Source organism: Schistocerca serialis, chromosome 5 (genome assembly GCF_023864345.2).
Source record: "Schistocerca serialis cubense isolate TAMUIC-IGC-003099 chromosome 5, iqSchSeri2.2, whole genome shotgun sequence".
NCBI lineage: Eukaryota > Metazoa > Arthropoda > Insecta > Orthoptera > Acrididae > Schistocerca > Schistocerca serialis.
Genome location: NC_064642.1, coordinates 431,549,467 through 431,567,819, shown reverse-complemented (window position 1 = coordinate 431,567,819; position 18,353 = coordinate 431,549,467). Strand labels below are relative to the sequence as shown.

Here is an 18,353-nt window from a genome sequence, read left to right as displayed (position 1 = left end):
CCTCCTCCTTACCCCCACACCGTCGCCACTCCCGTAGTACAATGGCGCTGCTGCTCACAGTGTGGCTAAGGTTGCCCGAGACTGCAGAGAGTGTGTGTGTGTGTGTGTGTGTGTGTGTGTGTGTGTGTGTGTGTGTGTCTTTGACAAAGGACTTACAGCCTGAAAGCTTTATTTGTGACAATCTTTTTGTTGTGACTATCTGCGATTCAGCATCTCCTTTATATGGTGAGTGGCAACTTTCTTTTTTTGTAATACTGTTACATTCCATTCTGGATTTTCCATTTTTGAAATGTGCTTTCTTGCCATTCTTGGCTCCATGTCTGGCAAGATAAGCAGCCTGCTGGAAAGATCCGAAATCAAATTTGTCTTCAGGCCTCTGACAAAAATCTGTCAATTACTGAGACCAGTTAAAGGCACAGCAGGTCTCTGAACACTTGGGGTCTATAAGATGCCCTGCGAGTGTGGCAAGTCTTAGGTCACACACACAGTGCACACTGGGCAACAGTGCATCATCGCTACCCCAAGAAATCTACTTTAGCTGTGCCTGCTTAAAAAACCGTCACTGGATAAAATTCAACAAAATATCTGTTGTTGCTTGCATCAATGGCTTCTGGGACTGTTTAATTGAAGAAGCCTTTCAAATGACATTCATCAATAATGCCCTTAATGGAAATGGTGACCTGCAGCTCAGTGCAGCATAGGACCTAGTGATCGCCAAGTTAAAGTGGGCACACCAAATGTTGAATTAATATATGCCCATATATGGCAATATCATAAGCACCAGTGATATCAGAGCCGGCAGTCAGCATATGCAAGGGCATACCAGCAGCCAACCTACACTCATACCACTTGACAACAGCCAAGGAGTGCTTGGCCAAAAGCTCGTGAAAATTTAATCACTTTATGTGGCTGGAAACCTGAGAACAATGTTACCACTGTGAGACCTTACATTTTTGATGTACCTCACATATTTATCCAAGCTGAGTGGTGGGTGTTAATCTTCTTCTACTGCAAACTGTCACTGAGGTCAAAACACAAGTAGTATTTAGCTGAATAAATAAAGACCAAGAGGACAATAAAATGGAATGAATCTAGAGATTCAAGATTTTTGTGGACAGTAGTGAAATAAGTGTGGGGGAAAATCTTTTACGTATAGTAATACATCAGGCTCATAAGCGTACAAAGATCAACAAAAAGAATATATGACTAGTAGTGAACTGGGCTATAAAAACAATTGAAAGCATAGAGGGATTTAATAAGAGAGAAGGAAGAATGAGAACCACAACAGATGAGAAGAAAGAGCCTAAGGCACACACCTGAAGACAGAAGAACAAGAGAGAGAATGGCTACAGGAGGTGAAGATCATAAAGAAATTCTTAAGTCAATATTTTGTAGGCCAGTTTTAGCCAAATGTGAGGTATCAGGATCAAAACAATCATGAAAGAATTTCCAATCTGGAAGCAGGACTACAGAACCAATCTGAAACAGTTGCAGCTACAGAGAAGGAAATCTGATCAAGTGCAGATTTATGTAAGAACAAAGAGTTTCCATTGTTTGATAAAGCTGATGTTAGTAAATGGGCCAAAATACTGGATAGAGAACATTGGCAGGAGGAATGGATGGCAGAAAGAAAAAGAAAGAAAGAAGAGAGTAAAACAAGAAGAATGAGGGAAAAGATTCTTTGCAATCTCAAGAAAGTCAAATGTGTGTCAAAGAAGAAAATATACAACATACTGCACAGCAAGTAAAGAAACAGAAGAAAGAAAAAAATGGACAAATCACAAACCTAGTTACACAGCAGAAACAACAAGAATATAGTGATGTTTTTATTTAAAAACTTTATGGGCATGATTTAGCTTATTAACCTTTCAAGTGATAGTTGCAGTGAATTAGGATTAGGAATGCAGCAATGCTAAGTCAAAAAGGACTCTTGTGTGAGGTAGTTGTGCAACAGAAGCAAAGACGATTAACAATCTGAGTAGGTACAGAAGAGAATCCCCCTTCCCGCAACACAGTTCTTATACTGGAGTCAGATGGTACCTCTACACAGGTGTAGGGCAAATCTGCTTGCTTACCTCCCCTGTGGCAGACATAGCCATGAGTGACCAAGTGCAACTTTCACTCATGCGGGCTACATAGCTGACCCGTGCTGAAGTGTGTGACACATTACACTCCAATTTACTCAGCTGGCAATGTTGAACAAATACTACACTCCAACAGCACCAGTGCATATGCACAGCCACCCCACCCCAATGGATAACAAGACGCCTCATAACACAAAGAAAGTGTGTCTCATTGTCAAAGTGAAGTGTAAAGTATTTCCAATTTCCCTTCCCCCCCCCCCCCCCCCCCCCCCCTCCAGCAGACTGTTAAAATAACAGTGCGGAGTGGTTTCAGCTCTCTGAGACTGCACTGCAGACATGTGTGCAAGTTGTGTGTGTGTGTGTGTGTGTGTGTGTGTGTGTGTGTGTGTGTGTTTTGCTGACAAAGGCCTTAACGTCTGGAAGTTTTAATTGTATGAATCTTTTTGTTGTGCCTATCGCGACTCAGCATCTCCGCTACATGGTGAGTAGCAACTTTCCTTCTCTGGTAGTGCTAGAGTATGTAAAAATGAGAATTTAAACAAATGAGACAGGGACAAAACTATACAGAGAAAGCATTGGGAGGGAACTTCACTTCTTGCTACTTAAGGCATGCTTGCTAAATACTGAGCTGAATGCCAAGTCATTACCACCTAATGTGCCTACCAGCACTAAGTAACCTGTGGTTGGGCTTCTCCCTGGGCTGGGGTTATCGAAGTGGACTGCCTCAACTTATGCTGAATATTTCTGGAGTATTTTGTGCTATGTCTTCAGATGCTCAAAGATTTGTCTCTGCCGAGATGAACATTATTGTAGAAATAAATTTTAATTTTTGACTGTGCAACTTCTCTGGGAGTTTACAGTTGTTACAAATCCAGTGGGAGGTAACTACTGTTTTTCCTTCAATAGTTTCTGATCTGATTCTGATAACCAGTCAAGTTAAAATATACATCAGTGTTTCACTGTTTTTTTTTTTATAGTTAGTCTATAAGTCCATAATACCTAAGGCACTGCATGTATTCTTTGCTCAACAAAATAAAGAAATAAACATTTTATATTAGTTAAATGTGTTTATTAGGTCATACATTATTTTTTGTTACAGTGCACAGAGTACACCATTTCATTGCACATGAGGACTGAATGCCACCACTGATATAATTTTGTTTTTTGTGATTTTGTAGTCAAAAGCATCTTGTTACATTGTATAGTGAATGAAATAATACTAATTATCTCACATTGTTATCCAATATTGGCAGTACTTGTATACCACATTAAGGATTTTTTAACTTCACTTTTATTGTATCACAAAACTTATTTGTGGCATCATGAACAGTTCTTCTCTAGACTAATTGTGTGGTTTATCACAAAAGGAGGACATACTGTCAATCTGTTACAAGTACAATATGCAAACAGTACATGGGTGGCACAGTTGTTGCCCTGAAGAGAAATTTTGCAATGTATTTCTTAAATTTCCAATACCTGCTTGTCCACTGAAATAGATGACTTAGTTCTTGCTTGCAGGTACACATATTTTGTAACTTTACCGTGACTTTTAAAATAAAGCACAATACTTTGTCCATAGACTGCCACAAAATGTGGCTCTCATCAGTTTATGGAAATGTACAACAACAGTAATTTGTGTGTTTAATTGTGCAATAAATCCTTCAAGTGCACAGAAATCAAGATGTTTGAATACTCTTTGTCAGAATATGGATAATTCCATGTCATAAATAAATGATTCCTTTTTTGTTTTTGTCTATCTGACATAGTGTACGCTGCATTTTTACTTTTGTGTACTTCACAAACAAAAGATATCATGCCATTTCACATCTCTAGTCTGCATGTTCACCAGCAGGGTAATTATCTGGAGAGAACCTTCAATGTCTTAAAGTAGATGTGCAAATAGTTTTACACAAAGTCTGTGTGTTTTCCATCCTTTTTTATTGATGCTTTGCGTGGTTGCTAGTGAAATTAAAAATTTATTTTTATTTTGTTTTTATTTATTGTTTTATTCTTCGTGCTGAGTTATTCCTGTTAGTTTAATTTCATCCATCCTACACAGTAGATTAGTAGTTACTGTTTAGTAAAAGACAAAACAGGGTACAACCCAAAACTGTATGCTGCAAGTTTTTATTTTTATCTGGTTTCTCAGCATTATTTCAATTTCCAATAAACCAAGCATCAACACATTCGCACATTTTTTTATTGTTCATTCATTATAACATTTGGATAATGACTACCCACAATTGTAGACAATCATCACAGTAGCACAGCCAGGTTTTCTGCATACATTTCTGCAAGTTCCCTTACCAACAACTATGCAATTGGCATTTTTTGACCTGTTACTGACTTTGTTGAACATGAGAATTTAGAATATACATGTCAGGAACTTGAAAAAAGAACTTTTTATACCATTTCATCATCTCCCGTATCGGTCTGACACAGTTTAGTAGCACACCATAGTCAACTGCTTCCATATTCAAGTTACAATCTACAATGCATTGCAGTTTCTTAAATTTCATTCCAATATTTCTGTCAGTCTATCTCATATCAAGCATTTCTGCACTGTTATATGTAGTCAACATTCACACTTCTTTTTATCAGACGGTTCTATGGAAAGCATGCTCATTTTAGTTTTTCTGAAGTTTTGGAAAGTTGGAACGGTTACTATAAATAGTAGCATATGCATTTCTCACGGTTGTGAAGACAGCAAAACAAGTGTGGGCTTGACTAACAATTTTAAACACAAATGATCCACAGTCAAAATAGGGCTACATATGTACTGCCATTATGTCACCACTTTTCCACAATTTGAGACAGCAAGTTTCTCCTGTTTTATCTACATAAACAATAGAATCTAAGATGGCACCAGTCTGACATTCATATAACATGCCTTTTTGTTAAAAACTTACTCCATTTCAATGGAATGCCTTGTCTGAAAGGCTAATGTGCTTTGAATGACATACTTTCATCAATGCAGAGCTTCTGATGCAGATTAAATCCACAACGGAATCCTGTATGAACCCTACCAAATATGTTTTGGTGTTAAATAATCTGCTTCCTCCATCACTGACAGATTTGGTACTGAAGTTTATCATTTTGCTGACAGCTGGAATATTGTTCTGAACATCTCTGGACCAATATTCACCAATTTTTAGTTTTTTTTCATGGCATGAGAAGCGCTATGAAGTAATACGTTTCTTCATATCCTGTATTTTTCCACATTGATAACTGAGAATGCAATGACTCTGAAGTAGTTTCTGTGATGAATAATTACAACTAGATGGCTTCATCAGCTATAAACATCATCAAAACTTAAGTTAAAAATAACATGAAGCTTGACAGAATTCTTGGATCATTCCCTAGTTGAAACTTGTGTCCCAAAAGGAAATCACAAATGTGTGATCAAATGCATGAAAATTATTTTATTTACAGTTAAATTACTCGCTAAACTGTGCATTCTTCCTAAGCATTCCATTATCACTTTTAGAGTCTTTGGATTCAGAAGACTAGTCAATTACATCTCTTTTTGAAACATAAGACTGCAATGTTACACTTGGTGACAGAGAAATCTTAGGGCTGTTGCTTTCTGAACTATTGGAGGGGTTATCAGTTATGTTCAATCAAACAATTCATTCTCAATGTTGCTCTCCAGAAGTACCTCCACGACCTCATCCCTACTGCAACCATGATGCCTTGACATTATAGAGTGGAGGATGAGAAAAACACTGATGTCTATCATTGTGAACAGTATGACAAAGTGAAATCCAATGTGGCAAAATGAGATCACAACTGCTGAAATATCCAAGCACAACTTAGTGGCCAAAAACAATCAATCATCTGAAGAGGCCAGAACTGTGAAAATCAGTGAGGCTGAAAATCCACTGTATTCTTAAATTTGACAACAGCATGCAGGTACCAGAGTGGGATATGATATACTTATCAGTGCTCAGAGGTCAGCAAGGAGGCATGAATTAACTTTTCAATAGCACCGAAGGAAAACTCAAAGGCTGTGCTTACACACGAGTAGCACCTGAGGAGCAGCAGAGACAATTTAACTCATCCACATCGGTCAATGAGTTACTGGTCACTTAGATTCAGTATGATCAATTTCTGAAGATTTACTAGCTTAGTACCTTCAGGACTGTCAATAAGACATTCATGCAATTAACTTCTTATAAAAATAATTACCATACCAATCTTTTTACTTATTAATTATTCCTGTTTCATTAGCTGCTACTACTACTTGATGAAGGTACCCTAATTTTCACGTATTCATTGATCTATTTGATAGACATGATTACCATGTCCTTGTAGCTCTTTGGATTATGTTTAAGTGGAGTTGGTGAGTATAGGAACGTGTTATCAATTGAAGCAAGTAAATCAGCCAAAGTGCTACATGAAAAAGAAGGAGAAAATCAGCTGTGTTTATTGATCATTGGTCATCGCATATAATTAGTCCAGTGAAGTAAAGAGTTTTGATTTAACTGTTGTCTTCTAAAAGTTTTATGGATCCCATGTTCAATGTAGTAATGACTGCTCAAGTCCTGCTTCCCCACATTGATCCCTTACATTGTGCTATTTAATGACCCCCATTAGTTTACTAGTAATAAGGGTCACTGATTTCAAGTTCATCATGAACTGTTTCATCCATGTAAGAACCACTGATTCACTCTTCGAATCATCACTGTAGACATCGCAGGTTTTATGTTAATAAGTTGTATCAGTGACCAAGTGTGCATGATTTTAGGTAACAAGTCACGTTTAGCCACACATCATTTCCATAATTCACCAACACATTCCATTCTCCTGTGTCTGCTATGTGACAAGCCAACAAAGATTCATAGTGGTTCTGGTACATAAAACATTTACAGGTAAGTATTAATATGCAACGCTATCCACTAATGTATTATTGGAACATGTCATGTATCACTACAGTGGAGAGAACACAGAAAATGAATGTTTGATGTGACATGTGAGTAATATACATTTTGTTTTACTTTTAATAATGGGCACCATTTACAACCAGTTGCCCACACAGAGAGAGCCACTAGCCAGAGTCACCTAAATTATGAGTACTGTCACCTTTTCAGCCAGAAGCTGCAATATTGGAATACATCATTTTGCAGGTTTGTTACTGCAGTAAGAAAATTATTTGTTTCCAGCTGGAATTTCCTTGTCAAAATTGCACTTACATGGTTCCCAATACAAATCTTCGACGTGTGTGATTGGAGTTCATAAATACTCCAAATCTGCTAAATCACACAAATGTCCACTGTGTTACAGAATTCATAACTGAAGTTTCTTTTTCAAAGATCAATCGTGCATCCATACATTTACACATGACCCTGAAAATTCAGTCATGTATTCTTCTGCTTCAGTCTGCTTGTCAAAATGGTTCAAATGGCTCTGAGCACTATGGGACTTAACATCTGAGGTCATCAGTCCCCTAGAACTTAGAATTACTTAAACCTAACTAACCTAAGGACTTCACACACATCTGTGCCCGAGGCAGGATTTGAACCTGCGACCGTAGCGGTCGCACGGTTCCAGACTGAAGCGTCTAGAACTGCTCAGCCACAATGGTCGGCTATCTTCTTGTCATCCGACATCTTCACAAAGATTAATTTCCAGAGTAAATATCTAAGTTACATCTCACATTCCATAATTTCTTCCCCTTTACAAATCAAAATAATTCTTTGCCATGTTACCCCATTTTGAACTTGTAGATGCAACTATCCTTTCTTGTATAAAATTATGGGAGAATTGCTGAAGTAATTACCTGTAGGAGAAGTGTCAGTTCTGCTGATGGGCACACAAACTACCTTACATCTCGGAACTAATAGACACTTCCTCAGGAGTGGGAGAGAGGACATCCTTCATCATGGTATTTTAGTGACCTGAACATTTATTTTAATCTCCCCAATCTACACCACCTCCACCTCCACCTACTCCTCCTGTCTCCCCCCCCCCCCCCCCCCCCCTCTCTCTCTCTCTCTCTCTCTCTCTCTCTCTCTCTCTCTCTCTCTCTCTCTCTCTCATAATGGAACAATTAGTTCCAAAAGCTAGGCTAGCACATATACTTCTCTACAAGTCTCAGCCGCAGTGCCATTTCTCCTCGAAATAAGTACGAGCCAGCAATTCTGCCTCACAGTTTTACAACTTCTCAAGTTCAGAAATTGTGCACCTCCTAATGTTTTGCTGGATTGCTTTACCCATCAAGGAAGTTCAAGTAAACATAGCCTTCAAAATTATCAAACATTCACCCTGACTACTTCAACAATGGAGTTCCTCTTCTTGCCTTACAACTGTTACTTTAAACACATGTCCCAATAACTGTAAACTGATATTAGCCTCCCCCTACTCTTCAGACATAAAGCTACTCATAACAACCTGCGCAGAGGAATGTGTGGTGTCACCGCCAGACACCACACTTGCTAGGTGGTAGCTTTAAATCGGCCGCGGTCCATTAGTACATGTCGGACCCGCGTGTCGCCACTGTCAGGGATCGCAGACCGAGCGCCACCACAAGGCAGGTCTCGAGATACGGACTAGCACTCACCCCAGTTGTGCGGACGACTTTGCTAGCGACTACACTGACGAAGCCTCGCTCCTTTGCCGAGCAGATAGTTAGAATAGCCTTCAGCTAAGTCAATGGCTACGACCTAGCAAGGCGACATTAGTAACATTGCATGTATCTAAAGAGTCTCACTTGTATCGCCACAATCTCCAGATGTACCAAAAGGATGGATTAAAGTTAAGTATTACAGAAGCTACATACTTTTCTTTATAGCAATCATTACGTATCCTGTTTCAGACCTCACGCACCCTCTTTGGCTTAGCGCGTGCCTGTCTGCTTCCTCTCATTGTGTCTAGGCTGTCTTGTCTAGACACAACAGAATGAATCTGTCTTGAAAGACCTTTATGTCCTGCTCTATTATTTATACACCCTGAGGCCATCCTTCATTTGCAAAGCAAACAATTTGAAGCAAAATTTAGCTACCCACTTTTTTAGAATTTTTTAGTAATAAACCTAACAGTAAAACTTAGTTTTGTCCAAGATCCCAAATTCATCTACACATCTATCACACTGCTTTAAGATATTCAACTTTTTCTACACCCATTATGTCTTTCAATACGTGGCTCTACAGCATGGCCTCAAATTAAGTCTTTATCTGACAAAAAAAAGAACTGCACTTAGGTGAAGCTTCTGAGTTAACATTGGTGAAAAAAACCTTGGTTCTGATAGCTGACAATTTTAACACTTTTTCAACATCTGCTGGTGCCTAGTAAGTACATATTTTTTCTATATTTATTTGATTGCAGTTTCATTCCATCAGTTGAACATGTTTACCTACTTTAATACAATAATTCTTCATTTCGGTGTCACAGTACTCCTACTATACTTCATTTATTGTCATCTGATGTAATTTAAATACACTGGGGGGAAAATGGGGGAGGTGGGGTTTTCAACTGACTGGAGTTCTTGTGATCTTGCCCACCAGGGCAATAATTGCACATTATGAGGAGTGTGCTGCAATGTAGCAGCCACATGTGGGCAAACATTGTCCTGCTTAAAAAGCACATCATATTTCTGCTGAAGAAATCGCAGTAGCATAGGGATAACAAACTGTGCAATGCAGTGGGCACCCTACATAAAAACCAAATGTGATGATGAGTTGCAACCGATAGCCCCTCCCATACCATGAAGCCTAGGACAACACTTGTGTGTCGTGGGTGAGTACACTTGGGCAAGTCAGGTCTACACTATACACGTGTACGTCCATCACTCGCATACAGACAGAACCTGTTCTCATCACTGATGACAAGAGCATCATTCCACTCTCCAGTCAATTCTTTCATGACACCAGAGTAGCCATGCTTTGCAGTGGCATAGTGTCAGTGTTAGTCTGGGCAGAGACACATGATATTTCTGCTACAAGCAAACAGTTCCCAATGCTCCATGGTGAAGGTAACATGTGCCTGGATTTCTTCCCTGGATGAAGTTCAGTTGCCAACTGCTGCACAATGCTTCTAACCTGAGGTGCTCTGTGCTACACAAACATCAAGAACCTGGTCTATGGGTGTGAGAATCTTCACAGACCACTACTGAAGGCGACGGCACATGTCCGATACAATGTGCCCAACATCTGCAGCAACCAATCAACAGTCTATTGAACTCCCTGCAGGGCCATAATGCAACTCCGTTCAAATGATTGAAGTTGTTCAATAGGAGTATGTACTCAATGGTGGGGCACAGTTGTACGATAGAATGAATGTTGCAGACATTGTTCACCTCTAAACCCAGTATAGTTACTGCTGGCAAGGTAAAAACAGAGGTTACACAGACAGGTCTCCGAGTGCCATCTGATCACTGGTGAGCATGACAAATGGATCAATAACACTACAGTTCCTCAGTAAGAACATGTTATACCCTGCTTCCACTGAACAAAACCTCTGAGAATATTGTATTTTTTCCCCAGCAGTGTATGTACATTATTGCATGAAGAAGCTGTAATTTCACCTGCACTTACAGAATGATTTCTCAAGAAACTTACATAGTGCTAGTAGGATGCTCAATGCCACGAGTATAGTTAGCAGATGGACCAGGGAGGGGAAGGCAGGTTTGTGTCGTGTGGGGTGAGTACAGGTAAAGGAAGGAAGGAGGAAAGAAGATGCGTTAAGATGGATAGTTAGCGGCCTGGGGAGAGAAAGTCAGTTTGCTGGCTAGGAAAGTGGGAGGAAGATGTGGCAGGTGCACAGGCTATGCATTTGATGCTTGGGTGTCTTAGCCAGAGAGCAGCAGTGGACGATGAAGGTAACATGATGAGGTGAATTTGAAAGGGGTGATAAGGACAGAGGAAAGGGAAGCTGTTGGTGGAGAGTGTGGGAACAGTTGGCTAATGGAGATTGAGGCCGTGGTTGTTTCGGGAGTGTAGGATATGTCTGAAGGATAACTCCATCTGTGTAGTCCAGAAAAGCTTGTGATGGAAGGTAGGATCCAAATGGACCAGGTCTTGAAGCAGCCTCTGAAATTGTGCATGCTGTGTTCAATTTCACATTGTGCCACAAGATGGTCTATTTTATTCTTGACCCCAGTTTGACTGTGGCCATTCATTCGAGTGAATGGCTGGTTATTTGTTGTACTGGCTTAAAAAGCTGTGCACGGATTGCTGCAGAGTTGCTGTGTGACGTGGCTGCTTTCACAGGTGGCCTGTTCTCTGATGGGGAAGGGTAAGCCTCTGACAGGACTGGAGTAGGAAGTTTTAGTAGAGTGGATTTGGCAGGTGTTGCATCTTTGTCTATTACAGGGACATGGTCATTGTGGTAAGGGGCTGATAGGCTGACAGTGGAAGTGGCATAGGAATGGACTAGAACGTTGGTAGGTTGGATGGGTGACGTAACACCACTTGAAGATGGGTGGGAACGATCTCGGGTAGGATATTCCTCATTTCAAGGCATGATGATAGATAATCAAAGCTCTGAGGAAGGATATGGTTCACTTTTCCAATCCAGAGTGATATTGGATGACAAGAGGACACTCCTTTGTAGCTGATTCTTGGAGGTAGTGGGAAAATTGTGGTGAGTGTGTGAAGATATGGCACACAAAGTCTGTTTGTGGACCAGTTTGAGAGGTAGAGTCAGTCTGTGAAGGCCCTCATGAGACATTCAGCATACTGAGCACAGGAATTCTCATCCTAGTGCAGATACCCTGTCCATGGGTTGCCAGGCTGTACGAAGGGGATTTTTTGGGGTGGAAATGATGACAGCAGTCGAAAAGCAGATACTGCTGGTGGTTAATGGCAGGTGGAGCCATCAGAGAGGTGGAGGTCAATGTCCAGGAAGGTAGTATGTTCACTTGAGAAGGAACAGGTGAAGCAAATGGGAGAAAAAATTCTGAGACTGTGTCGAGATCATGAAGCCTTGGGCGCTCACATGGCATCCTCCGATGCCAACCTTTCTCTGGGCTATTTAGACCAATTGTTCCTATCCTCCTGAAACCACTAAGCTCCTTTTCTGGTTCAGGTTCATTTATGATATCTTCGTGAACTGGACTCTGGCCCAGGAAACCATATCCCCATTCCATCACAGTTTCAACAACTTCTCCTCAAGCGAATGACCCACCTTCCTGGATGTTTACCTCCATCTCTGATGGCTCCATCTACACCTCTGCCCTATTAAACCCACTGACCACAAACAGCACCTGCATTTGACAGCTGTCATCTCTTACACACCAAAAAATCCCTCCCATACAGCCTGGGTGCCTGTAACTAACCTAAGGACATCACACACATCCATGCCCGAGGCAGGATTCGAACATGCGACCGTAGCGGTCGCGCGGTTCCAGACTGTAGCGCCTAGAACCGCTCGGCCGGCCACCACGGCCGGCTGCAACATCCGCACATACCCCTAATCCTCTCACCACTGCCAAGAACTGGTTACAAAGTAGTGCATCTCGCACCACCCAGTATCACCCAGAACAGGAACAACTGAAACATATCCTTCATCGGGGGTCAGATTCATGTCATCGTTGCCTGAAATGAGGAACATCCTACCCAAGATTCTTCCCACGCATCTTAAAGTGGTATTACACCATCAATCCAATCCACACAACATCCTAGTTTATTGCTAAGCCACTCTCAATCCCAATCCCTTGCCAGAGGGATCATTTCCAAGTGGTAGATCCAGGTGCAAGATCTGCCCAATGGTGCCACCCAGCACTTCCTGCTTCAAGCCTGGCACAGTCTTACCCTACTCCATCAGAGGCCAGGCTACATGTGAAAGCAACCATGTTATATAGCAGCTCTTTGCAGCAATCACTGTACAGCTTTTTATCTCAGTATGACAACCAACCACCAAAATGAATGACCACTGCCAATCTGAGGCCAAGAACAAAACACACCGAGTAGCACAAAATGCAGCTGAGCACAAAATGCTCAAATTCAATGGCTGCTTTAAAACATGGACCATCTGTATCCTTCCCTCTGCCACAACCAACAGCTTCCCCTTCTTCTAAATTATCACACCCTCCCAGTTCATCTCTTCATGTCACCTTCAATGCACACTGCACCAGAATGGCTCCAGTACCTATGTCTCAAATGTCTAGCCTGTGCACCTGCCACCCTCCCCTCCTGCATTCTTAGCCAGCAAAGAGGCTGTCTCCCTCAAAGCCAATAGCAACCCATCCCTAATCCCTCTTTCTGTCTCCTGCATCCCTCTCCCTTGCCACCCCATCCAATACAATTCCCCACTTCACCCTTGTCCACCAACTGAACTGCGCTCCTGGCATTGTGTGTCCAGCAGGCACTACATAAGGGCATGTGCATGTGTGCGTGTACTCTAGCTCACAAAAGGGTTTATTGCAAAAGCTAGAAACTCTTTGTTCTTTTTCTGGTGTACCCGTTGACAACACCATGCTGCTGCTTTTCAGTGAATATTCTCCTTTATTTCTAATGTATTTAACTCCCCAGTACTATCACGCACTGAATAGTGACAGCCATTAATCACTCTCATAATGTTAAAGAACTGATGATTGTGGTATCTTATACAGCATCCTTTCTGGTAGGCCAAAATATACTACCTCTCTTTACTCAGCTTTCACCCTTACAGGTCCAAGTGCACCTTAGTTGTTAACCGAAGACCCTAATCATTGCCAGTAATATGCTTCACATATTTTTAGCAACATTTCAATAGATTGCATTCTACTGAAGGCTTTTTTTCAAATAACTGAAATATTGCTTTGTTCGCATCATCCACCTTTACCCTTGTATCAAAATATGTAATTCATTCCATGTGAAAGACAGGAACGTTTCACTCTCTGAAACTCAGTAGTATCATTGGAACTACAGTAATTAAATTGTTAGCCAAGCTGATTTTTTTCTTGTTTAAAAAGATCAGCTCACCCCACTCCATTCCACTCATCTTCTCTTCTCCCCCCCCCCCCCCCCCTTCTCCTTCCCTCCCCCCCCCCACCTCTCACCATCTACCACCTAAATCCATCTTGATAAGTTTTTCTCAAGAAGTTCACTATTTACATCTGTGCTTGCTTTGACAATAACAGCATCTGAGTAGTAATTCCCAGGTATACTTGGATACTACCTAATTAATTCCATTTTTATGTCACTTTATTAAGTAATGTTACAGCACTGCTGAACTCTTAAATTTTGCTTAATTCTCTAGGCATTGTTTCTCTAATGTTTCCCCTTTCTCTTCTAGTAATGAACCTGATATTAACATTATTCAAGTCAGGTGTAACATCTTTTGTAACTGTTACATCTTACGTACATGGACACCAGTCCTCTGAAATAGTAAATTATACAGCATGTCATGAAAAAAATGAAGATAATGTCTTTTCAGTCTTACTTTCAATGTCCACATGCACAAATGCTGAAACAGAATATCTTTTAAGAATTACATCAGCTTGTACTGGTACTACTCAATAGAAATTACTAAAGCATTAAGTAATTTGAAAAGCATCCTCAATAAAAAAACCCTTACCTTCCATTCCCATGTCTGAAAAGAGCCAAGATCTCTTCAAAAGTCTTGTTCTTAGTTTCTGGAACCTTCTTGTACGTAAATGTCCAGAAGATGGCCAGGAAAACGCTGAATGGGAGGAAAGTGTAGTTCTCCAGCGCATTCTAGTGAAAAATAAATAATACAAAAACATTACTTATTAATAAACAAATGTGGCCATTAAACAGCTGTTTAATTATAGTGGGACTGTTCTGGTATAATGTAAATACTTCAGGAGTGAAGGAGACCACTCACTGACAAGGAGAAACATCAAGTCCTTGACAGGTACAGGTACGTACACACACACACACACACACACACACACACACACACACACACACACACACACAGTGACTGGTAGTTTATTAGAGGTTATCTATGGTGACAATGATGACACCTGAAGGAGGGGAAAAGAGTGTACAACTGGGAATGGGTAAGATATCAAAGACAAGGCACATAGGGAGACAATTTAAGTCATCAGAGGGGAAGGGAAGAGGCTTTCAGTGGCCACAGCAAAATGAGGACTGAATAAAGTGGTCATAGTTGAACAACTGAGGGAGAGGAACATGAAAGAGAGGAAGGAAAGAAAGAAAGAAAGAGAGAGGAAGGGGGCCAAAAGGGGATGAGAATATCAGGTGTGTTTGAAGAGAACATGGATGGATGTGACACAGGGATCCACATGGCTTTGGTACTGAAGAAGCTGTTAAAACCACTGTACATCACAATGTATTTAGCAACTACAGGAACTGTGATCAGATAGCCACAGTAATTTTTACAGTCAGATAGCTGGTTAATTGTCAAAGCGATACAGAATGCTGCACAGTAACTGTAACACAGGTGGTATATAACATGGCTACTTTGACACACGTCCTGAACTTTTTCAGGATACAAAATGCCCATGACTGGACTGCAGTAGTAAATGGCAGGTGCTGTTTGGGGGCAGGGGTGGCGCCTGCATCATCTGCTGGGGAATGCGCCTTTAGATTCAATTTTGTGAATAGGATACTGCATAGGTTGTATGGGTAATGCAATACTGGTTTCGGAGTTGAGGATACGCTGTGAAACTCAGTGCAAAGAATGAAAGAAGAAAAGGGGATGCCACCAGAAAGTAGTGTTTCATGACAGAAAGATAATGGACTCACCAAAAAGTGAGAAGACTGATGGTAATGTGGCATTCACTGTGTGAAAAACACAAAGAAAGCACAGAAAAGACATTTTAATACCAAATCTGTTTATTTACTGTCTGATTAGTTTTGGGGTTTGCCCATTGTCACAAGCCACCTATTACACAGAACAGAATTTGTCATGAGTGAATGTGTGGAAAGGTGATAATACAGTTATCAGTGATAAAATGGTTTGTATGATAACTACTTAGATGTGGGACATGTCCAGAAAGTAAGTACTATTTTGGAGAAAACTCTTAACAATTTTCACAAACCAAAATAATTTTTTTACAAAAAAAGGCACTTTGTAAATAATTTTTCTATGTATGTGGCACCATTGTTCAGACATTTGTCATAGCAGGAAGCCAACTTTTCTATGCTGCCTTTGTAGAACGATGCCACCAGTGAAGACAGCCACTGCTGACCACAGTTTTCTGTGTCATCACCACTGTCAAAGGGTCTTGCTCCAAAAATCACACTCCAAGTTGAGGAACAAGTATTAGTCAGAAGGTGCAAGGTCGAGGCTGTACAGCAGATGACTGAACTGCTCTCAACTGAATTGGTTAATAAGGTTGTGTGTGAGCTGCATTGATGGGTTAATGTCTGCAAAGAAACTCAACAAGCAGTTCTGCTTAAGAATTCACCTCCCTCATCCCTGTACTGTGTAAGAAATGTTGCTTTGTTTTTTGCACATCCATCAGCATTTTCAGAACACAAGGGGAACACAATTTGAGAAAATTTAAGCTTTTTGTGGTAATCTCATGCAAAACAGTTTTTGAAATTTGTGAAAACTCATCACAAAGCAGTTATATTGTGTACTGTTTGTTTTTGAAAACTTTCTTAGCCAAATCATAATTGACAATAGAAGGCTATCCACTCCATGCTTTATCATGAACAATGGTTCATCCAGCATTGAACTGTATGAGAAACACTCTCACCAACACATCAGTCATTACAGTTTTGCCACATATCTCTACAAGCTGATGATGAATTTCAGCTGGTTTAACATTCTTTGAATTCAAAAACTGTATTATAGAATGCATTTTACATTCGGCAGTCTCAGGGATTGTCTGAAACATTTTGAATGATCACTACCAAATGTGAACACAACACAATCTGGCTGTAATGGCACCAGTGGAAAGACAATGAACCATAGAGATGAGTGTGAATGTGCAGAACTGAAACACTAGTGCTTTGAAGGAGGTAGAATGACACGATACTTACTTTCTGGACATGCCTTGTATTTATATTTGGGATAACAGTTGGGATGAACAGTTCTGTTTATGTCATCACATTTATATGTATCTTACATCTGCATTAAAAGATGTCAGATGTAACTACACTTTACAGTATTACGTTAATGTACATGCATAACACATATTTTTATTGACTGTGGTACCTTCATTATTCAGCATGATGTGATCCACATGACAACACTATTGTATACACTAATAACTATTATTCTTGTTGAGTAACACTGTGTGTCATGCTGGCTTATCTATTGTAGTTGTTATTGTAATTTTGACAGATGTAGATGCAAAGAAATTTTTTTATAAACTCTTACATAATTCTGATATATTCAGTTTACTCTGCAATTGTATTAGTATCACTGACACAGTGTTCCATCACACCACAGTTGTACAATAAACATTTGTTCCCTTTTCAGCACTATCTAAGAGGAAACATTCCATTTCATCCATATTTCAATGGAATCCACACATGATAGTTTTGTTAAGCTGTTACAGTTTTTAATGTATAATTTGTGGTGTGCAAGAAACTGCAAAAATGCAGGAATTTAAGGAGATGCTACCTAATAAACTGAAACAACCAGAGGTTGTAGAGGGTTTCAGGGGGAGCATTAGGAAACAACTGACAAGAACAGGGGAAAGGAATACAGATGAAGAATGGGTAGCTTTGAGAGATGAAATAGTGAAGGCAGCAGAGGATAAGTAGGTAAAGAGACAAGGGCTAGTAGAAATCCTTGGGCAACTCGAGAGATATTGAATTTAATTGATGAAGGGACAAAATATAAAAATGCAGTAAAAGAAGCAGGCGAAAGGGAACACAAATGACTAAAAAATGAGATTGACAGGAAGTGCAAAATGACTAAACAGGAATGGCTAGAGAACTAATGTAAGGATGTAGAAGCATATATCACTAGGGCTAAGATAGAAATTTCCTACAGGAAAATTAAAGAGACATTTGGAGAAAAGAGAACAACTTGTATGAATATCAAGAGCTCAGATGGAAAACCAGTCCTGAACAAAGAAGGGAAAGCAGAAAGGTGGAAGGAGTATGTAGAGGGTCTATGCAAGGGAGATGCACTTGAGAGCAATATTATGGAAATACAAGAGGAGGTATTTATTTATTTATTTATTCATCTATCTATTTATTTATTTATTTACTTATTTATTCTTTGCCCATGGACTCCAGCTGAAAATCCAGCTGAGAGTATTGGGCATGTCATACAACAGGCTATTAACATCAAACTTGATTTCATTATATATAAATGAAACAAATAATTAAACAGAAATAGTCTATAAGCATACAAAGATATTACATGTTTCACATTATATATACACACAAATCCAAACAA

General features: G+C 40.1%; 1 protein-coding gene across 1 annotated transcript in view; it reads right to left on the bottom strand.

The window, feature by feature from the left end:
• Positions 1-18,353, bottom strand: part of LOC126480691 (glucose transporter type 1) — a 321,263-nt gene that overhangs the window by 99,531 nt on the left and 203,379 nt on the right. The window contains exon 14 of the mRNA XM_050103930.1: positions 14,580-14,719. Within this exon, the coding sequence (XP_049959887.1) occupies positions 14,580-14,719 (140 nt within the window). The remainder of the gene's footprint in view (positions 1-14,579; positions 14,720-18,353) is intronic.